Source organism: Numenius arquata, chromosome 19 (assembly GCF_964106895.1).
Source record: "Numenius arquata chromosome 19, bNumArq3.hap1.1, whole genome shotgun sequence".
NCBI lineage: Eukaryota > Metazoa > Chordata > Aves > Charadriiformes > Scolopacidae > Numenius > Numenius arquata.
The window spans coordinates 2,141,045-2,163,821 of NC_133594.1; the positions used below are offsets into that span (position 1 = coordinate 2,141,045).

The 22,777-nt window shown below is 44.4% G+C and overlaps 1 protein-coding gene across 1 annotated transcript in view; it reads left to right on the plus strand.

Moving 5' to 3' along the window:
• The first annotated feature begins 855 nt into the window (after nucleotides 1-855).
• CACNA1B (calcium voltage-gated channel subunit alpha1 B) overlaps nucleotides 856-22,777 on the plus strand; it is a 312,340-nt gene continuing 290,418 nt past the window's right edge. Inside the window, exons 1-3 of the mRNA XM_074160972.1 lie at nucleotides 856-1,115; nucleotides 3,314-3,419; nucleotides 10,021-10,160. Coding sequence (XP_074017073.1) covers nucleotides 856-1,115; nucleotides 3,314-3,419; nucleotides 10,021-10,160 — 506 coding nt within the window. The remainder of the gene's footprint in view (nucleotides 1,116-3,313; nucleotides 3,420-10,020; nucleotides 10,161-22,777) is intronic.

Below are 22,777 nucleotides of genomic sequence, written 5' to 3' on the forward strand. Positions count from 1 at the left end.
CCTGCGCCCCCGGAGACCCCCCCGCCGCGGCTGGGGGCACCCATGGGTGCAGCAGCTGGGCAATGCACATCTGGACAATGCACATCTGGGCGGCGGCGCGCAAGCGCGGGGGTGCCCATCTCGCCTGTTCACCCCCCCACCCCTCCCCAGACGGCGGCACCCCCCGGCCGGGACTTTGCGCGCCCGCGGAGCCCTGCGCAAGGGGCGTGTGTCGGGGGTGTTCGGTCCCTCCTTCCCCGCGGCCCCGGGGAGTGGCCGCGTCTCCGCCGTATTTATGGGGGTGGGCGGCGGCGGCCGGGCCGGGCCGGCTCCATCCTCCCCTCCCTCCATCCCCGCCCGCCTCCCGGTGCCGGTGACTGGAGCGGGCGGAGCCGCGGCGGCCGATTGGCTCCGGGCATCACATGCGGCGGGGCCGGGCCGGAGCCGGAGCCGGGCTGGGTTGGGCACGGCGGAGCTCTCTCGCGGCGGGCACGGCAGCAGCGCAGCCCCTTCCCAGCCCAGCGCCCCGCCGGTCACCGCGGAAGGGACCGCGCCCGCCGGCCATCCCCCCCGCCGCCCCGGCCATGAGGTCGGGCCGGAGAGACGGCACCTGTGCGGGGAGGTGAGCGGAGCCCCGGCGCCTTCCTCCTACCCCCGGGCAGCCACAGCGGCGGGGAAGAGGAGGGGGTGGAGGAAGGGAAAAGCCTTTTTTATTTTTTTTTTTTTTTTATAAATATATCTCTGTGTTTTGCTGCGATCGATCCCGATCCCGCAATTGAAGCCCCCGGAGGGAGAAGTGCTGCGCGCTGTGATGCGTCTTCCTCTCGCCTCGGCTGCCAGTTTGGATTGTAGCGCCCGGCTCCGTGCACTGAGAGGATGGCTCGGTTCGGGGATGATCTGCCAACCCGCTATGGAGGTGGAGGGCCGGCCGGGGCTGGAAGAGGGAGCAGCCGGCAAGGTGGCCCCCAAGCCGGTCAAAGGATGTATAAGCAGTCGATGGCTCAGAGGGCCAGGACTATGGCTCTCTACAACCCCATCCCTGTCAAACAGAACTGCTTCACAGTCAACAGATCCCTCTTCATCTTCAGTGAAGATAATGTTATACGGAAATATGCCAAGAGAATAACAGAATGGCCATATCCTTTCAGGCAGGGTGTGTGGGCACGGTGGGGAAGATGGGGAGGGGGAGAGAGAGACCGGGGGAAAGAGACGCCCCATGTCAGCTAAGGATGAGTGGCTGGTGCTAATGTAGACGTGCGTGTATGATCCAGTGTGTGCAATGGGTGTGTGTGACATGGATCTGTGTGTCCGACATAATGTACGGCCGTGTAGCTGGGTATCGTAGGAAATTGCTTCTGTGGGAACGGTGGAGTGTGGTTTTTGACTACACTGGGGTGTGTGTAAGACATAAATGAATTTCAGCGTGTGTTTAGGTGTGACATACACAGTTGTATAGATTTACATTTCTTACATTTTAAGCCAAATGCAAAGGGTTCTGTGAGATTCATGCTAATGAATCCTGATTCTTATTTCCATCTTAGAGCCTTTCAACTCTTCTTTCTCACTCCGAATAGAAGAAGGAACATGGGATAAAAATGGTGACACCTTAACATTTAAGCTGCAGTGATAGTAGGGATATTGGCAGACAAGGTACGTTGCAAATCCCATTAATATAATCATTGCAGCGAGGCTTTTTAGTACATCACCTCCTAAATACATTAGAATCAACATGAATCTCATCACTTTGATTAGGTGCATAGCCTAAGCTTAGGCTGTACTAAAAAAAATTAAAAATAAAATAGAAAAGCTTTGTGGCAGAGGGAGGCAGTAAGTGGGGAGAAGGATCATCTGCTGTGTTGTGAAAGGGGCAGATGCTTTCTGTCTCAGAACCAGCTCCCAGGCCAAGTGAGCTGCAGAGATCTTCCTCAGAAGGGGGCTTTGCTTGTAACGCACACACTGGGGTTGTAAGCCATGAGAAAAGGGAAGCAGACCGTTTGAGGTTACCAGGGAGTAGGTATAGTGTATGTGTGCATGTGTGTGTACATGAGTGCATTACACTGGTATTCTCAAGGGAGCTGGTTGTTTTCTTTTCATTTGATATCATCACACACCTATTAATCCTCAGCTAACAGCAGCAAGGCCTCCTTCCATCCTCCTAGCAACACTTTCCATTGCCACACAGGCCAGCTCCCATTCAGGCTTCCCTAGTTTTCACTTCCTGAGGGGGCTAACAGGGAAAAAAAAAACAAAAACCAAACAGTAGAGTCAATGTACTTCCCTTCCCTCCCGAAAACACACACACTTATTCATCTTTCTGTCCCTATTATAAAATCACAGGGATTGCTGTACTTCCTCCATCCATTTCTCCTTCCCTGCGTTCAAGTCTGAATAAACAAGCTCGGAAGCTGGGGAGGCAGGCAGAGCATCGCGTCCCCTGCCAGGCGAGACGCAGTCTAGCCCTCGGCTGTCTCTGGGGCCACTCGTCTGCGTCTTTTCCCCTGAAGTGTGGGGCGGGGACCCACAGCGCTGCGGGTTCCGCGGGGCCGCCGGCCGCTCCCCGCGCCGGGGCAGGACGCTGTCCGCGGTGCTGACGGGGACACGTCCGTGGTGCTGAGGGGAGCTGTCCGCGGTTCTGAGGGGGAGCTCCCCACGGTGCTGAGCGGACCCATCGCACCCCCTGGGGCCCCGCCGCCGCCCGCGGAGCTGCTCCGCCCTGGTCTCGGCACGGCTCAGGGCTACAGACGAGGGCGAAAGGTAAGGGGGCACCTAGAATGGAGTTTGCCTCCTTTCCCGGGAGATCGCTTCCCTCATGCATCCCACCAGGGCGCTGATGGTTTGATTCGCACCAGGAGCAGGCATTGCAATCTAGCAGTAATTCACATTTTGGACCTGCGTAAACACTCTAAATTGAACTTTTCTAGCCCATCGCTTATTTACACTATGTGCTCAAGTTAAATGACAGAGAATTTCTGAAGAAGAGTTCAGCAGATGGCATTCAGCTGAATTCAATTTAGTTTAGTTGATCAATCTCATTTAAAAATAATAATTATTAATAGCTTTTTGTTTCCTCTGGATCATTTGCTTTCTTGCTCCCAATTTCCTTGAGCAGCTCAGATTCTGTGTAAGTCACTAAGTCTCTCAAAGAAGAGAGCAAATTTCCTACTTTTCTTCCAAAGACACCCCAGAAAGAACTGAGGAAGTCAAGGAGACTAAATGTCTTCAAAAAAGAAGAGACCTTAGAATGCTCAACTAATGTAACTGTTTAGGTAGAAGTGGGATTTGGATGAAGTTCTCCTTGTGTTGTCTAGTGTCTTCTTTAACTTCTGGTCCCCACTCCATTTGAATACATGATTTTAGCTACAATCATAGCCAATTGTATTGTGCTGGCTCTGGAACAACATTTGCCGGATGGAGACAAGACACCAATGTCAGAGAGACTGGTGAGTTGTATTCATTTATTTACATTTTTTTGTTTCTGGTCTAATACAAAAAGCAGTCAGCTACCCAGTGTTTTGAGTGCTTATACATATTTTAAAGATTCACATGTAAACAAACAGGCATCGACCTGACAATCAGAAAAAATAACTCAGTGACAACAAGTATAACTCTAACCTCCCGATCCCATCTTCACAAGAATGCTTCATCACTCTAGGCAGCCCTGCCCAATTGCAGACCTTACAGTACGATTAGAAGAGCAGCAAACTTAGCTGGTCTATAAACCAAGACAGGAAGGGACTGCCAAATGCTCAGAATTATCTGCAGAATCAAATTAACTTCTGTGATATTTTCCCAGGAAGTGGTAGAACAGAGTAACCTTTTAGGTTCGTATGTCTTTCAGCTATCTTCCTGCTACAGCATATATCAAGGACCCTACAAAGCAAACTTTGGGTTTAGATGATTACACTTCCCTTCCAAAAAAAGAAACCAACTTACAGAGGAAAATAATTTACCTGCAGGCTTTATGGTAATGAGACCAATTACCTTATTTCAAAAGAAAATAAAAGAATAGCTTCAAAATAATTATTCCATTTATCATCACTATAGGAAAAATGAGTAATATTTGGTTTTATTTTTTTCCTGCTGTTAATGATCTGGAACATCTTTCATGCCTAAATGCATTAATCCTGGTGCATGTTCAAGGGATGAATAAATATAGATCCATATGTGTTTTACCTGTAGATATTAAATTATGCAAACAAAAATAATATTAGGCTTGCTGCCAAAAAGCTAGAGCCTCTGAACGCTGGTTGCTACAGTTTTCAAGGTTGGTCCATACCAGTGGGCAACTCCCTCCATCTCATTCTTCAGAAACGGGGAAAAGTGGATAAGTGATAGATCTAGAGAGAGCCTCAGGGTCAGCTAGTTGGTACTGTCTGTTTGGAAATGTATCCAGTGATGCTGGCTGCCCACCTATCTTGTGTTTCCTTCCTCTCTTTCTGTTTGAATTATTTCTACTTAAGAAGAGATGAGGAAAAAATTAAGGGCATGCATGTATGTTGATCTTTCTACCATTAAACATGTCATTGTACATTTTGGGATGGGCTAGCAAGGCAAGCCTGGGTGTCTGAGCAAAAGAGAGCTTTAGACCCAGGGTAACGATCAAGCTGGGGAAACGCGTTCTACAGTTACGAGCATATGGACTGGTGAAGGGGAAAAGTAGTTTTTGTGGATGTTCTGGCTTGGTAACCCTTTGGTGACATGTTATTTTAAGCAGCAGTAGGTATGATTAATATGTTGTTTCTGTGTTCCTCTATAACCCTAGATTTGTAAGGGGATCCCAGAGTCTTTTATTGGTCATTTCACCCACTGTATTAATTCCATGTTCCAGCGCCCAGTACCGCACACGCACCTTCAGTTCCTGCCCAAATCATTCCAAAGGGGGACACTGGCATTAACACTGAATAGTGTAAGATAAGTGACTGAGTTAAATGCACAGTCTCCACCTTGTTGGCTCTGCTTTGGTGATGAAGGAAGAATTAACCCCTGATTTTTGTCCCAAATGCCGCTGTGCAGCATTGTCTTTGTTCCAGATATTCTGAAGCCATTTTAACCACAGCACATTTGTAACTCTGAAGTATAAAGGGGTTTCTCATAGAATAACACTGAGAATCTTTACAAGTCATAAAATACTTTCTATTTTCAACGCATGCTGGAAAGATAAAGCAATGTGAATAAGAAAAATTGTCTTCTAGTTTTCAAAGTGAAATCTCTTTAAAATGCTCCTGCCGCTTCCACAAACTCTAAGATGTTTCATTGAAAATGTTACAAATCCATGCTAAACCAGAGTGGGCGAACATTCCCATACATTTACAGGTTTGCTGGGCCAAATTATAAGTCCATGCAGAACAGCAGGTGCTTTCTTGCTGTCTTTGGCAGGAATGGATTTGGGGGGTTTTTTGGTTAGTGATTTATGGATATACCTTTCCTTCTCCTTGGGTTCATTAAAAATCTCCAAATTGGAGTGAGGGGGGCTCATCACTGAAGAGTTAATCTGTCTTAAGGATATGAGGTGCACATCACAAGCCTTTTATGACTGGGAGATGTAGGCAGAGTTGTTGAAGGAAAACCAAAGCTGCCCAGATATTTTGTGCCACAGATACAAAGACAAAAAATCTTGAGAATGTCTGTTTGTTAAGGCTGAGAAAAAGAGGAATCCACACAAACATTTTCATGATTTTTCTTCTCTAATCAAAATTTTCTTCTATGTATCTCTCCAGAGACCCAAGATATGAACCTGCAGTGCAATCTCACTTGGCTGTTTTCTGTGCTCATGTTACTTGTCAAGCAGGGTTAATTAAGCACATGGGAAGAGCAAGTGATGTCTCAGTATATGCAATATTTCAAGAACTGGAACGGCTACATTATGAGTAATCTTCCTCTGTCCATTTTCTGTATGTAGTTTGTAGCACAGAAAAACATGACTTGGCTCTAGGATGGGAATTCGGGTCAAACCCAGGGCTCTGAAAAAACAGCAGTCTGGTGGTCAAAGCATTTAGTGGTGAACTGGAGCATTGGCTTCAGGTCCTTGCTCTTCAGACAAGAGAAATAAGCTCACTCTTCCACTAGCAGCATGATGACCTACCCCTTAGGCTCCTGCCTGCTTTGAGCTGAGTTGTGCATGCTTTGGCTGCTGGAAGCATTTACTTCACATCAGTAACTATCCATTGGAACAGAGATGCTATAAACTTGATGTTGTCCATCTCAGCTGAGTGCTTTAGCCAATAGGTTGTAGGGTCAGTCTCCCTCTGTCCCAATAAATATTGCATTGTTTATACACACTGGAGTGATGCCAACCAAAAAGATGCTGAGGGAGTTGTACTGAGTGGCCCAGAGCCTGGTGGTGAGAGCTCCAAATGTGGGAATGCAAGCTTCAACATCTGAGCCCTGAAGGGCCTTGCAGGTGGATGCCTTGTTCATGATGCTCTTGGCTGTCTGGGCTGAGGCACGCTCATTCTCTCCCTGTCTCTTTCTTAATTTCTCAGTCTTTCATGAGAAGCTTCAGTAGACCATAGATTTGTTCCAGCCTGGCAGAGATCAGAACGTGCAGGACAGAAAACCTATTTTCTGCCCCGCTCTGGGCATACCCTGTTTGAAGACACTGGTGGATCTGTAGGATGTTCAGCTGCATGTCACTGTAGGGCTCCGAGTGTTTGGCTCCCCTGGGTGTTTTTGATGTGAGGACAGAATATAACTTTTCTCAGATATTCAGCATGACAGCTCTTGTACTCTACTAATGGGTTTAATTCTTTATGCTGTCCCACAGGCACTTTGTGCAGTCATATGTGAGCTGTTCATATTAACCTTTGCATGAACAAAGCCTTACACACCCAAACCTCTCAAGGCTGTCACATCCAAAGGCCAAGGAAAGACACTAGGACATGGACTGGGAATAGTAATGACTTTCCAGACTCAGAAGTAGTTTCTGATCTGAAACATATTGATTAAATGTGTGTTTGGCCCAGTCTCAAGCTTTGCTGTGTCCACAGCAAACAACCTGCTGGCACAGCTCTGGCTGCTGCCCAGATTCTCCACCCTCCTTCCAAGCACGCACACTGATACTCATTATCACCTGCTTGCCCACTCTTGAACCCAAGCAGCAACACAGCCTCCTGTCTGAAGGGGGCTGCAGGATGCCCTGGCAGCAGGATTGCTGAGCCGACAGCAGTGCCATTTCAGCGTTGCACAGGGCTCGTCACCCATGTCCTTGCCGTCCAGCTCCTTCCATCATGCACAGTCTTGTGAATCTTTTTTTTTCAGCAGTAGGTACCACTGCCTAATGGGGCATAAATTTTATTTTTCATCCCATTGTTGCTGCCCAGATTCTTAGGTTAAATTAGTGTAAATTTAGACAGGCTTTAGAAAAGACCCTCTTTGTACCCCCTCTTACTTCCCCAGATACTCACTGCCAACCCTATAGACGACAGTTTGTCTCTGTAATAAAAACCCAAGCCCATCTGTGAGCCTTCCGCTTTCCCTAGAAGCTGACAAGGGCTTCTTTGACCCACTTCCTAAGAGCTCCATGTAGTCCTAGCTTTGGGAAGAGCATGTTCTGTCAAACCTTTGAGTACCTGAAGCCTGGCTCTTTAAAGCTGGGAGCTGTAATCACAAGGTACCTGACCTAGATTGAGCAAACGACTGGTAACAGAGGAGATATAAGGCTTCCAGGAAGTGAGGGAGGAATGAGAGGGAGTGTATGTGGGTAAAGGTATTTTTTTGTGTGTGTTAGAAGAGCTATTTTTAAGGTATGCTAGTATTTGTGGGATGGAAATATAGGATGGGCTAGGAGGACTTCGCTTGCAAAGATTTTGTATACTTGTTGGACTAGAATGTATTGTGGGGTTGAAGAGCAGGCAGACCGGGCTGTTAGAGTGCTCCTGTGTGCATAAGGGAAAGCAGAGCAGCAGTGAGGTGACTTCTCCTGAAGTCACATACGAAGATTTCTGACTCCTTCTTCCCTATTTTCTGTACTGGGTTGGACTCCTGGGATGCCCTTAGCTCTTGCTGTGGGCAACTGCTGGAAGAAGACTCTTATTGTAATTGTAGGATTTCTGTTGAAGGTCATAAAAGGTCTGATGGCCTGACCTTGTTCCTGCTTCTCTGTGGGTGACTAGCACTGCAATGGGTAGCTGGAGTTTCTCGGTCTGTCAGTGATAGCTTCTGTACCCTCTGAGCAGTGTCAGTGAAGTTCTGTGGAGGGGCAGAGGGATTGGAGGTGCTGCCATTTGTGGAAACAGCTCCTTGGCTGGAGAAGAAGCCGGGTTTGGGTTGGTTTTGGTGTTTCCCCCCGGTGCTGCCTTCATTTCACCCAAAGGCCTACAGCGTGAGCTCAACAGTCACCTGCTCTGTTTTGCTGTCTGGCCAGTCAGTATGTGTGTTACCTGCAGGTGACTGGTCATCTTGCCTGGCCATAGGGGAATGGGAGGTGGAGTTGCTGGGGCTGTCAGGTTAGGAAAGGTGAAGGGGAGTAGAGATGACATAGGGTGAAAGATGAAGTATATGGAGGAGCTGGGGTGACTGAGGTGTGTAGGGAATATGGGGTGCTGCTTTGTAGGAAGCAAAACTTTAATTTAGCCACTGGTGGAAAAGCTTCTCCAGAAGCAGTAATTTCCAACAGCTTGGAGGCATCTTCAGTGATTAGTGCTTTGTGGTTGACTTGCTGAGTTGGGTATGCATTGTAAGCCACTTTGGGAGGGGTATGCTGTTATATTGGTCTTCTAGGTGTGACAAACCTGGCTTCCCGTAACAAGCAATATACCTAAAGAATGGATCTATGTGCCAGTGCTGCGTCAGAGTCCAGCAAGAGTTACCAGACTTGTAAAATAAATTCTCGTATCAAAACTGCTTCTTTCTTTGTTCTGTGGCTACAAGACTTGACATTAATGTTCTTTCTGTATAAGAGAACTAAAAATCACCTCTTGTCATTAGTAGAATTGCAAAATGTAAACAACTCTGCATCAAGCAGCAGCTCAACTTTTTGGGTCCTTATAGTCAGAAATGCTGAAGCCCCTGGAACAAATATTTCTGATTTCTTAATTTGAGAATTTGCTTCCTTTTGGGTAGGGCTGCTAGACTTCCATTGACTTCAGCTGAAATCAGGGATCTAAGGCACATTTGGAAATTGGTTACAGGTGCCAAAGCTAATTAACATGTTCTTGAAACTGATGCCTGTTGCTTTCACCTCTTGCTTTGTTCCCATTTCTTGCCTGCATCTTCCTTCTGAATGTGAAGGCTTCCATTTGGCATTGAATTTGTGTTGAAACTCTTTATCGATAAGGTGTAATACTGAGGGATCTGGTGTAATAGATGGAAAAAATGGGTTAGTGAAACTGTGGAGATTGAGCATGATTTTTCTCTCTGGTAAGCTAGGACACAGAGCTGTGAGCCCATGGTATGTTTTAGTTTGTACCATGGGCCTGAGGCACAAACCTTACCTCTTCTGCTGTTAAGGGAAGGGAATGGGGATTTCTCCCTGAATCAGGTACACAGTGAAAGGAAAACAAATGAGACTGCAGCTGTAGAAATTGAGAAAATGGAGGAGAGAGAGTGAAGGAAGAACTGATGGAATAAATGATAAATAAATAATTTCCTGCCAGTGTTTGCAAGCTCGCTGTGCTGCCTCTTACTCCTTGAGATATCCTCTTGTTTCAGTTTCCTGGATGAAATGTAAAGCACGTGTTTTCTTCCGTGTCAATAACTATAGAAATATGTGATCTCAAGTTTAAATATACCCTTAGAGCACAATTTCAGCATGAAAATTCCCTCTGGAATATTGAGTAAAGGTGGAAAGTGTGGGGTGAAATGATCAGAATAAAGGCAAATAAAATTTCCAATGTGAGAAAACAAATTTACTTTCAGAGAAATAGTAATGAAATTCTTCTCTGTACGTAGTTCCAGTAAACTTCAACCTTTTGGCTTCAATTCTGGTCCAAGAGCTGAACAGGGCTTGAAGGTGGTGCATGTAGTTGTTTAAATGACTCTTGCTGTCAGTGCAGAAGCATGGGCATCGCCTTGACACCTCTGTTTTTTTTTATCCTTTTTCAGGACGACACTGAGCCGTACTTTATTGGAATATTTTGTTTTGAAGCTGGTATAAAAATCATCGCTCTGGGGTTTGTTTTTCATAAAGGCTCTTACCTCCGAAACGGTTGGAACGTGATGGATTTTGTCGTGGTCCTCACAGGGTAAGTGACCTCCTCCTGCCCTAGGCTTAAGGGGGACTCTTGCTTTGATTTGTGGTGTTTGGGTTTTGTTTTTTTTTAACTGTGGAGGGAGTGATTTTAGTGAAATAGTACTAAAATACTGTATTTCTGACCTTACTGTCTTTAAGTAATGGTTATTGTGCTGAGTGAATCACTGTCAAAGTGTTGTTTGAACCAGCTAAAAGGAGGTTTCGAGGATATTTATTTGAATATATGCCGGCATGTATCTTACCCAGACGCTTACTGACATTTTTCAGACTTCGCATGTTCTAATTGCCACTGGGTACTTGAACCTGATTTAAATCCATCTGTCTTCTGACATTACAGGATGACTTTAAAAGTCAACATGGAGTGAGCTAACAAATTAAGTGCATTCCATTTTTAAGCTACTACAACTCTGAAATCAGTGAAGTTTCTGCAGGAATGAATTTGGTCTGCTATAAAATAACTTTTTGAAAAATAATTCAAAGAAGGTGCGTGTCTTCTAAAGGACGGAGCTGAAAATGTTACCTGTGTATTTTGTATCCTGGTCTGAAATGGTACCACTAACTTCTTTCTTGGAAATGCTTACAATATTTTTATGTTGTACGTTACAACAGTTACTGCATCTATTTATATAAATGTAGCACGATGCTAGTGGATAACGAAAACACAAACATTAAGTAACCCTTATGGTCTACAAATTGTACTTTAAAGCTCTAAGGGAAACGTTCCAAAGGTCTGTGTGAGGTCCTGATCTTGCAGCCTTCATCTTGGAAGGATTTCAGTTAGTTTTTCCCCCAGAATACTGCAGTCTGGCTCTTGTTATTAATATGCACTCATTTCACACACCTTCTCTGCGACTGTGTGTGACAAACATATATATTCTTTGGTCTGGTTAGCGGTGTAAGGCTGTTAGGGAAATACTTGCATACATATACAAATGTATTCATTAGATACATTATCACTGTAATTCTATTTGCATTCAGCGTACCATGTGATATAGCAATTGAGAGGCCAAAGGGAATTCTTTATGTATTGAGAGGAAGAAAATAAATATGCAGGGCTTGATTCTCCTGCTGCTGGGGCTGGGTATTTAATCAATAGAAACTTCGGTGGAGCCACATGGAGAATCAGATTTACATACTTGGAAGCATAGGGGGTACCAGGATGAAAAGAGAATTAGCACAGATGCTACAATTATTCACACCGATGGTATGTTCTGACTCCTGGTTAGCTCTATGCCCTTTTGTGTGGTTTAAAAAAATATAAAATAAAATCAAGGCTCTGATTCTGGAAAGCACTTTGGCACGTGGTTTGATTTATCCTTCAGCAAAGCATTCAAGTACACGTTTGAATTCAGCTGACTCCAGTGGTTCTGTACTTAAAGTTAAGGCTATACATAAAAGCTTTCCTGAATTACAGCCATATTGTTATTTGTTTAGGCATGTTTTAGTGGTTTTTTTTTTTCATAAACAGAGGCCAAGAATCAAAATAGCTATTTTTTTTTTTTTTTAAACTGCCTGGCTGTGACTGAGACGTTCAAAGTTTTGCGACAGTAACTGAAGCATCGCGTGTGCGTGCCGTGCCTGTGGAATCGCAGCCGACTGTGCGATGCTACAGGCGTGACACCAGCATCTTACTGGTGCCGGTTTTATTGTGAGTGCTGTTTGCAGCGCTGTTTGATCTCGGAGCATAATTGCGGAATATTGGCTTGATTAGACAGCTGTAATAAGGAACCCTGTTGCCATCTGCAAACACGCGTATTCTTTTGAAGTACAATCCTGTTAACGTCAAAGCTGCTGGTTTCCAATGGTGATGCTAGCTGGGCTGTATTGAAATTGTCTTGTACATGGACTTCCCACCAGGCAGGCGATGCGGGGAAGGCAAAGTGTAAACTGCTCGACATTAAGTCCAAGAGTCATCTCCACTGAGGAAATCCACAGCCCTCTAATCCTGTAATTCAAGGGCTGGATTTAGCAAGGTGCTTGAGCTCGTGCCAAATTTTTCGTGTCTGTGGGGCAGGGGGGGGGAGCTACTGAAAATAAAAAGGGTTACTGGTGTGCTTGGTTAGATAAATGCTTTCCTGAATCCAGGGCTGTGTTTTCAAACCCAGTAATGAGGTGGAGGGACCTAGAGTAGAGAAATAACGTTGAAAGATCTGCAGCTTCACACAGGGGATCGAATTAGCGTTTTCTCTGTAGCCTGTTGTGTCTTGCTCTGAATTTCCCAGATCCTTATTATGTTCTTAGCTCTCTCCTGTGTTGCCATGGGTCTGTGCTAGAAAGCAGTAGCTCCTCTTCCTTGGGCTTCCTTCACTGGCCAGAAACCCTTTCATCTGGCCATTGCCTGCCCTAACAAGGGGAATTCTGAGCAAGGCCCTTGATTGGAGACAGGCATCAGCTTGGCATTTCTGCATCGAGACTTTATAGGCAGGTTGCTGAGGAAGAACATTTACTACTGACAATTCTCCACGGAGGGGCTGTGAGGTGGTTATACAAGTGGGACCTTAATTTTCTTTTCTGTGGAAGGTAGTCTCAGATCCGTGCGTTTCCAAAAATGGTCAAGGAGGTTCTGTAATTTATTAGAGAATAATGAAAAAGGACAGCACTATACTGGTACTTAATGTGTTCTTATAAATATAGATAGGTAGGACATCAGTTTTCGAAATATCATTTTACTACTCTATCAAAAGCTTTCCTTTGCCATATGTGCAAGATTTCTACTTGAAAATGTTACTTCGTGTTTCCCAGGCAGTGAGCAGCCTTCAGTTCCTGAGCTCAGTTTCACATTGATCTTCAATATTATAGAGGGATTTTGATTTCTCTTTTTTTTTTTTTCCTGTGTAAGCATGAAAGATCATGAAAATGCATTTCATGATACCACACGCAGAGTTGTACACCTGCTAATCCTGTCGAGTGCACATTTTTATTAAGGTAAATGGTGAATGTCAGAAAATCCGATCTCATTTTCAGCTTTTAGCTAAAACCCATAAAAGCAAAGAGCAGCTTTGCTCTCGTTGGCTGTTTCCATAGGAAGAAGGCCAGCCAGTGTCTGCGTGTGTTTTGGAGGAGGCTGTGGGGGAAGGCTCTGCATTTATTGAACTTACCCTTATGTAAATAGTACAATGATCACGCAGTAACCCTTTCCACCTTTTATTTTTTTCCATTCTCCTTTTTTGCTACTCAATGCCTGAACACTGGCATTATCGATATATTTATTTATTTATTTATTTATTTTACCTGAAGTGATGGACTTCTTGTTTGTCAAAATCAGACAGTAGAACTTGTTAATCAGAAAATAAATCAGGGCTGGGTTTTGTGCAGGCAGGATCAATACCCTATTGAGCTGAACTGGAGTCTAACAGACAGTGGCCCAAAAGGGCTTGGTTTGTTTTTCCAGAAAATGCTCCCTCAGTTTCTTTTCACAGCAACGCTGTGGTGCCTTTTTCTCATTTACTTTCAAGGGATCATGCTGATTTGCTGTTAATAAAGGCCTGGGAAAATAATAGATTGCTGCTCCTTGAAATATTTTGTTTCCTCTGTTATTTTTTTTTTTTAGTTATTTCTTTTAAACTCCTCCAGTTGTAGATGAGTATCGAGGAAAGCTGCCCTGCTGTGATGTGCCTGTTGCTTTTGTGGAGAGACACGTATATTTTATAGCTCCTGCTCATTTTATTTTTACATTTTTATGGGATTGCATTCGCTCCAGTGATGACATCACTCATTAGCCAGCTCTAAATCACACAAAAATGCCATTTTTCAACTGGCCAGGGACTATATGATCTTAATGCACTTTTCCCAAGGTAGGAGTAAAGGGACTTTTTATTATATTGCTGTAACTTGTCTTGGGGTGGAAACCTCAGAAATCCATACTTGTCTGGGGAGCAAAGTCTTCTCTCCATCCCGACCCCTCAGATGGCTGTGGATGGAGCTGTGAGCCTGGGTTCAGGGCCTCGAGGGTTCAGACCTGTTCCTGTTGGAGTTCATGGGAAGATTTCTCCTGGTGTCCTGGGCTTGGTACACAATAGCATCCAAATTGTAAACTACAAGCATCTTCTCTGACTGGAGCTGGTGCAATAGTGTGGCTGCCAAAGGGAAGAACACAGGACATAAAATGAACCTTATGTTCTTGAATACCAAAATTCAGATGTCTAGGGATTTTTGAGAAAAAATATGGTTCTTACGGGTTTTAAACTGCATGGTCCGAGGGGACCGTCCTCCTTGGTTGTGTTTTGGAGGCTGTTTATGCTTTTAGCTCACTTTTGGAGATTTCCATTGGTGCATTTTGCATAGTAAGTAATTTGTATAGATTTTGTATAGTAAGATCTGGAGAATATTAATTCCTTTTTCTGTGTGCTTATGGTTTTATGAGCCTCTAGCATTTCCTTGGTCGGACATTTGTGCTGCCCAATCACCATTGACTTGAGAGCTTGTCCATGCACCACTGACCTATGCTGTTGCTCTGGTCCTTTCTTAATTCTACCGTATCTTCTTGGAGGCAGTGACCACAACTGTGTGCAGTGTTTGTCCTACACCAAGAGTTGCTGAAGACTGGTACAAATAAATGGACCACTTGACAGCATCATGCTCTGTCCTTTACGAGCAGAGTTAATTTTTTTGGCTTTCAGTCAGCCTGGATTGAACACTCTCGAAGAGTCCTGGTAGCTTCTTGAGCCAGTTGGATCAGCTGCCTGGATCTCTGGGTGGGACTGGCAGAGACAGTGTGTGCCAGGCCTGGAGCTGCCAAATGATGTGCACAAAGTCTCTGTGCTGTTACTGATGTCTCAGGCTGTCGGGAACAAATTATAAAAGCTAGAATTATTTTGATTGTCTGGATGACTGAGAAATGTGCTCCTAGCTCCTGGTGATGCTAATAATTTGGAAGGTAACTCATTTAGTAGCATAATAAAGACCTGTTCATCCTCGATGTTAGCTTTTCTAGTTACCAGGATCATCTCAGTATGTGGGCAGTCTGAGATGCTATTCCTGGTGCAGTGTATGAGGAGCAGCAGCAGCCTTGGTTGCAGTGATGACTGTCAAAGGAGGAGGCATAAGAACTGTTGAGCCTGGTCTGCGCAGCAGGATATGGACCTCTGGTCCATACTCAAGGTAGATGTACCTCCTAGACAGTGTGGGGTGTAATGTGACCATGAAATATTGGAGAAGTGAATGTCTGCTTGAGGGCTGGGATCCTTCATGCTGTCAAATACAGACAGATGCCTGTAGTCTCCAGTATTTTTTTTTTTGTCCACATGCATGTTCCTGTGCGTTCAGAAGCCCTTACACTGGATGTCTGAATTCTGGGGTCTGATGCGACTGACTCTTGTGTACTCCCCAAATGCCTTCAAGCTTCCCACTCACAAATAACCACAGAATACTATAATTTGAAAACTAAAATTAAAATGAAATAAAACTTCTTGGATGCCCTTCCAGCATCATTTTAGACAGCATGCGTAGCGCTTTGTTTATAAACTTTAGATCCACATACCTAGGGAATAAAGGGGGTAGGAGCAGGGAAATTTAGACTTCTCCCTGCTTTTCTGACATGGAACTTCTGCCACTTCCGTGCTAGAAAGCAAAGCTGAGCAGCAACAGGAGTTGGGAAAATGGATACTTTAAGAGCGACAAGCTTCATCTTGATGAGTATTCACAAGGAAAACGAGTAAGCCTCTTTGCATGGTTATACAGTAAGGGTGGTGATGGACTAGCTGATTGCTATTAGCACTGTGCATGAGTCATGCTAAGAGCAAAGCCTCTATAGATTTCAATGGAGCTGATCCTTGTTTTCAATTTCTTTTATGTTCCAATGATGGATGGATACTTGCTGGCTCAGAAAAGCTAAGGATGCCTTCTGAAATTGAATCAGATAAAAAAAAAAACAAACAACAAAAACCCGCAGGACAAGGCAAAGGGAATTCACCTGTTTTCCTGAATGCAAAGTGTTAACCAGAGACCTAGCTGGAGTTTGGGGGCAGTAATGGAGGAAGGCAAGGAACTAAATTTTATTTTTTTGAGGCAGAGAAAATGAGTAGTTAGTAACTGGAAGGGAAGAGAGTGTGTGAGGTCTCGGTTTGAACAGTCAAAAATAGTTTGAAATTCTTCTATTTTCTATCCCTTGGCCATCTGGGCTCTTGGGGAGCTGAAGAAGCAGTTTCCTTCAAAGGAAAAGGTGCTGGACAGGGAGGAAGGATTTCTGGGCTCTGAACCCACCTTGGAAAATGTCCCTGTTTCCTTTTATACACGATTATAACCCCTTTTGCCCAATGGGGCAGCAGGTTCCTTGGGACTGGAGCTTGCTTTTCCACTGGGCTTGTTTCACCTAGCAAAGGGGGTCCCAGGCCATGCTGAGCCTGGTGGAGTGTTAATTAGGTCTGTCGTCTATTTTTTTAATTACTTATAGTGGCTTTTGTGCATTGATTTTGGTGGGGGTGGGTAGAGGCAGGTTAAGTTAAGCAGGTGGGTGTGTAATTGTGTGGCTGGCTGCTAAATTAGAAGAAGACTTCCCTGAGCAGAGGAGGACTCTGGGCTGTGCTTAGAGGAAGGCTGCAGATGGTCACAGATCCTCAGGACCCGCAGGTGGGGACGGCCCTTCCCTAGCAGAAGTTATCCTTGAAGCCCAGCTCTGCTCTGATTGTGGCAAACAAACGTTTCAGGTCAGAGTGCTTCTCAAGGGCAAATAGATAATGAGATTGATGTGCTTCTCTCATATTTTATTAGAAGTGACTGCAAGGTATTGAATACCTGGTATGTGAACTGATAAATGATGGTACCACACAACAAGGAGCCAGAAAGTTAAGGCACATACAGAGGGCTTTTCTCCAAAGAGAGAGGAAACAAAAGCATTTCTTCAGATTTCCATCTTCTGCCGCTTTCCATGTTTTGTGGCTGTTTATGCTTCTTTGAAGCTTTTTGTTCACAAAGAGGGGGAGTGATGGACACTATCTGAGGGTGCTTACAGCTCCCTGTCCCGCAGGCCCGGAAGGTGGGCAGCTGTAAAGTAAAAGTGGCCGTCCCAAGCGAAAGGGAGATATTCCCTCTCATCGCAGCCAGGCAGGATCAGGAGTACAGAGTCCAGGTAGCATTTTTAGCTTTTTATGGCTCTCAAAGGAAGGCTGGTGGCAGGGAAATCTTATCTCTTGGGAGGGGACCAGCTGTACCATGCAAAGGCAATTGGTGAGATTGCGGGTAGGAAGAGGACTCTGGACCTTGTCATCTGCTCCGAATGTCTAATCCTACCCTAGCAATCACGTAGTGTGGGCATCTGCTTGACTGCTTGCTCCTCTACATGTGGAAAGGATTGCATACCTAGCTGCTATTGTAGCTGGGTGTGAATATTAGGAATTCAAAATCAAAACAACAAATGAAAATGCAGCTATAAAGTGTTCTAATGTTCGTTTTCTTAATGCTTTCCAGTTTAAAAACAACAAACAAAAAGAACACTCTAGTCCTCTGTGTGGTGTTGAGTGCTGTCTCATGATTAGATGAGGAGGAGTGTGCAGGATTTCTCAGGCTCCTGTTTCTCAAATGTTGCTTCTGCTGCTGTGTCCCAGTTCAAGTGGCCAACTTTTGATGGCGAAGTGCCTGCTCATCTGAGACGATAAGAACCTGGTTGTGATTGTTGAAAAGACTGAGGACTTAGAAAATCAGCCTAGTTTTAATTGTAATCTAATCTTGAGTACCAGGAACAGCAGTGTCACGTTTGCGTACACATCCTTGGACCCACAACTCACCCCCAAGGCTTTGGGTGCTTTGGGACCACTGCCTTCATCAGGGCTCTCTGAAAACATCTGGGAAACTTTGTGGAGGTGGAAAATTGTTCTTCCATTTTGTTCTTACTGAACCACTAACAAGGTGTGGCCCTTTCCGGCCAGGGCAAGGCTTCAGTTCTGGAAGCTGGAACCAGGAGGATGAGTGAATCCAGGTCTCTGTGTGGGTAAGCCAAGTTCTAGGGCTCTTTGATACCAAGGCTAGGCTCTTTGCTAAACTTCAGCAACCTTGGACCTTCTGTGTGCTTAAGGATCTGACTGAATTGGGATGGAGGGAAGGGATCCTCTGTGAATGAGTTCAGTGACGCCAGTGTCTGCAGGATGAATGGGGCAGAGTGTACGTTGCATGAACTCCTGGTGGCATGGGAAGGCTGCTTTTGTGCCATGGGGAAGTCTGGCAGCTCAGGTTGAGAAAGAGGTCCTGCTTCATACACGCAGGACGTGTAAAACCTGTAATGTGAGATAGAGGGCTTGGAAAGTTTCCTGATCCTCACAAAGGAGCATGGCCACCTAAACAGTGCTCTTCAAATGTGTATGAGAAATCTTTCCTTCCTGGCACGGTCAGCATTAGCTAAACCAATGGCTGATGATAAATATAAGGCTTTCTGTCTCCTCCCTCCTCCATTTTCCTGTATGCTGGTCATCAGGAAAATCACTTCTCATTATTTTTTGATTAAAAAATGAACTTATTTGTTCAGTGATCTTAGGGTGGAATATTGAGGAAACAGGTCAGGTTTTTCTGGTGGATATTCTTATTCTGCCAGTGCTGGAGAGGATGATTTGGTTTCAAGAGCTGGCTACAGGGGTGTGTGCGTAGGTGGTTCTCGTGATCAGCTGTAGACTTCAAAAAGCATCCCTCTGGAGCAAGAAGTTCAGATCACTCCTGAGTTAAACTCCAGGTTTTAGCCAATAATGGGTTTAGCTGTTGCCTCAGTTCAAGGCAGTTCATGCTGGGCTGTGTAAGATTTAAGCAAGGAAAAGACCAGAAGTAGAGATTGGTGTGGTGCTGTGCTTCACTGGGGGTAGAAATTATACCTGGGGCTCTTAAATGAGGAGAGGGGTCCCCTCAGCGTGTCACACCTGTGCCATAAATCTGTTTGCAGGTGCCGTGAAGGTCATTTCTTATGGATGTTTCTGGAGAGAGGCTAAAATTGACTCCCTCTGCCTCATTAAATTTGTAAAAATTCCCTGGAATGGTCTGCAAACCAGGAAGCAGCCAGTGTAGGACTAAGGGTTTAGGAGCATGTTGATGGTCCATGGGGTGCTGTAGAGGTAAAGGACTGAAGGACAGAAATGAGCTCCTCGGAGGACTTCTTCAGCTACAAAACGTCCCTGTGCTGAAGAGCTCTCAAACTAAACTGATAATTAGAAATATTGAGTTGGATGTAGCTTGGTTCTGGTTCAAAGAGGACTTAAAAGAACTTAAATTGGAGCTCTCAGCTTATTTTCCAGTTTAAAAAAGAAAAAAGGAAGACTGAAAGATGGAACTGTCTTTTGGCTTAGTTCCCCATCTCAAACATCCTAAACCAGCAGGATCCTTGAATAAAGTTTGGGCATGGGAGTTTAGGAGGAAGGTTGTGAAAATGATTAAAGCTTGAAGAAATGTCAATTTAAGGAGAAATGAAAAGACTGAGAGAGTTAAAATTAATAGGGAAGTCTCATAAGGGTGAGATAGATAAAGAAAAAAAAAAAAGAGGAAATCATGTTTCCCTATCTATTTTGATGGGATTCAAAAAGCATCAGTAAAGAAATTGAAGTTTTAGAACTTCTTTAGTAATGGAAATGTAATTAACTCATGGAACTCATCACAAGAATTTTCTTCAGCTGAAATGGTCTGTTTTGGGTCTTGAGACCAAAGGAGCCTAGAGATCATCTACAGATTCACCAGAGAGGAAATGGATTTTTTTGAAGGAGGATGATTAGGCCCTTTTCCTGGTGCTCCCTGAAATAAGTTAGGTGGAAATGTGAACAGACTGTTTCATAATTGTCCTTTTCTTTATCTTGTAATTTCTTCTGAATCATGCTGGAGACATGACTCCAGAGCAGCGATCTAGTCTGTTACAGCATGACCTGTGAAATACAGCAGTATATGTCAAGGCTAAACTTTGTCTTTTTATACATGAAACAATATCAATAGGAGTAGTGGTATTCCATCACTTAATGTCTGATTTAAAGATCAAACGTCTTTTTCTCTTTAAGCTGTAGCACAGCTTGCAAACTTCAATACTCCAGTGCTGTGTTAAGTCTGCCCTCAAAACCCACAAGCTGAAGATTCAGGGAAAGATCTAGGTTTGAAAATTGTCACTCATTTAAAATTAATCCAAGTTGGTTTCTAATATTGTAGATGACACCTGGATAAAGGTGCTTTGGTTTTATAGAGGAGTGAGGTCTGGGACCATCAGGTCAGGTGCTGCAGGAGTGCTACTGCTCTCTTTCCGTGGTGGAACATTGCTTTGGCCTTGCTTTGGGAGGAGAGGGATCCTCTCAGCTGCAGTCTCCAATCTTTGCAGGATTTGGAACACAGAAGAAGATTCTGGCAGGTGAAATTTTCTCGTCAGAGGGTGGTCCTGTCCTGAATGAGGCTACAGTCAGACCTGAAAACACATCCAGCTGCGAGAAGTTGGGCATCAAAGCTCTCCCACTGAGTAGGAGCATTAACAAACTTCCCTCCCAATGCCAAAGACAAATCTCTGCTGCTTTTCTGGCCTCCAGTGCTGGGTGAAGGGTGGCAGCCAAAAGCTGTGTAAAGCAGCAGTGAGCTATTTCTGCACTGTGAAGAAATATACAGTGTTGGCTGGTGCATTTGGTGGTAGATGGGTAGCACCCCTCTTGATGGTCATCAGAAGTAGATTTGGGGAAATTCTGAGATGAAAGCCTCAAGTTTTGGCCTGATGAAGACACGTACTGTTGTATCCTGGCTGCTGTGGCCACAGGGCAAAGATTGAAGTCCAGCAACTCCGTAAGTGTCTTTAATCCCATTCTTTTCAAGAGCTCATAACCACATGCGCCAAGTGATTCTGTATCAGCCTGAAAACATTTAGCTGATAACATCTATATCCTCATCACTGGTCTGTGCAGGTTATGTCTACACTGAGAAACATGTGCTGAAACAAAAAAAAAGTTACCTTTCTTAACTTCTGATGCCAAACTCCAGACTTCTTTACCTGTTTCCTGGGCAATAGCACTACAAAATCCTGAAGTTCTGTGATTAGACTTATCTCCTAGCCTAGACTGGGTGGATGAATCCTGAGCTTGTTGCACAGTTTAAATTTCTCTTTCTGTAGTAATGAATAAAATATTTAAGTTGCTTACATACAACGTAAGAGCACTTGGAAATATGAAACATGGCTACCAGTTGTGGAAAAGATAAGACCACTCCATGATTCACTAAGCCTATTATTAAAAGAACACTATATTTTTTCTCTTTTCAATTTACAACATTAAAGCTAATTATAACAGGTATAAAATTATGGTAACCCCTGACTTTCACAAGAGGTGAAAAGGACAAAGGAAGCTCAGCATGATCCAATTTCCTTGCTTTAATTGGAAGGCATGAAAGAACACGAGACTATAGCAGCAGATAATGTTGTGTCTGAGACAGATACAGGATAATACAATTTCAGTTTGAGCAGATTGAGCAATGGAGTGGGATTTTGGGTGTCCTGTTTTTCCTCTTCTGCCCATGTTATTGGCTAATAAAGGATTTTAGGCCATTGCTTTTCTCTTTTGTGTCCACATTTCTACTTCTCTAGAAATCAAGATGATAATGGTACCCGAATTCGCAATGTACTAGTGAAAAAGGATGGTTGACAGTATTGAAAAGAAGTGAGTTTAAAATGTCTCAAAAGAAGTAAAAATAAGTCTTTAAAAATGTTGAAATCAAGTGAGGAGAATTTGAATCAGAAGTAAAATAGATGGTAACAGCATAATCTTCTAGAAATGCAGATGCTCACTCACAGTGAGTGGGAGAATCTTGCATGGAGCTCAGTGTTCGTGTACCACGGGGAATGTGTTAAAACGATGGCGTGCCACACAGGGGAAATTGCAAATGTGGGTGTCTGTCAGATTTTAACCTGAGGAAAGATTGGACCTTTGGGGGAGGTGACATGCTTGAGTCAAAATGTCCAGAAGAATTGTCACTGGTTTGCTAGAGAATAAAAAAAAAGGAGTGGCTTCTCTTTTGCTGGAGCAGAAGTGACTGAGCAGAGAAAGAGGAATGTCATCCATGGCAAAGTCAGTCCTCAGCATAACGTCTTGGCTTTAAGTTGCTTGAACCATGGGTAGATTTTGAAGAGAGATGGCTCATGGTGCATAAAGGAAATGAATAAAAGTGAGAAGTTGGAAGCTCTTGCCAGGTCCCTCTTTCCACAGGAGAAGGACAGAGACTATCATGGTTTGTTGCAGCAGAAGCCCCACGGGGAAAGCAGCACTGCTGAAGCCATCGACTATAACCATGTGCCAGGCTCAGGTGTTTGGGGTTTCAAGGGCCTGATCTGAGAAATCAGCCAGTGCCTGCTTCTCATGAAGGAACCCAGAGACCAAAAGCAAGCAGGACATGTATTTTATTTTTCTTCTTTTTGAAACCTGAAAGACCTCCAGCTCATCAAATGGTATTTCTGCTTCTGATCCCTCTAGGGCTGCCCTCTGGTCTTGCTTGTGTGGGAAGGATGAGAAAACCTTCCCTTGTAATTACAAACCTCTGGTATCTAGCAGTGGTGGGATCAGTGCTGTGTGGGGTGGAATATGGAGAATTAGTGTCCCTTTTCCCCAGGTCACTGTAGCACTTCCTTGCCCATTAGCAGGAATGGAGTAGCCCCCCTGCATCTTTGGAAACCTTTGTTCCTGGGGAGGA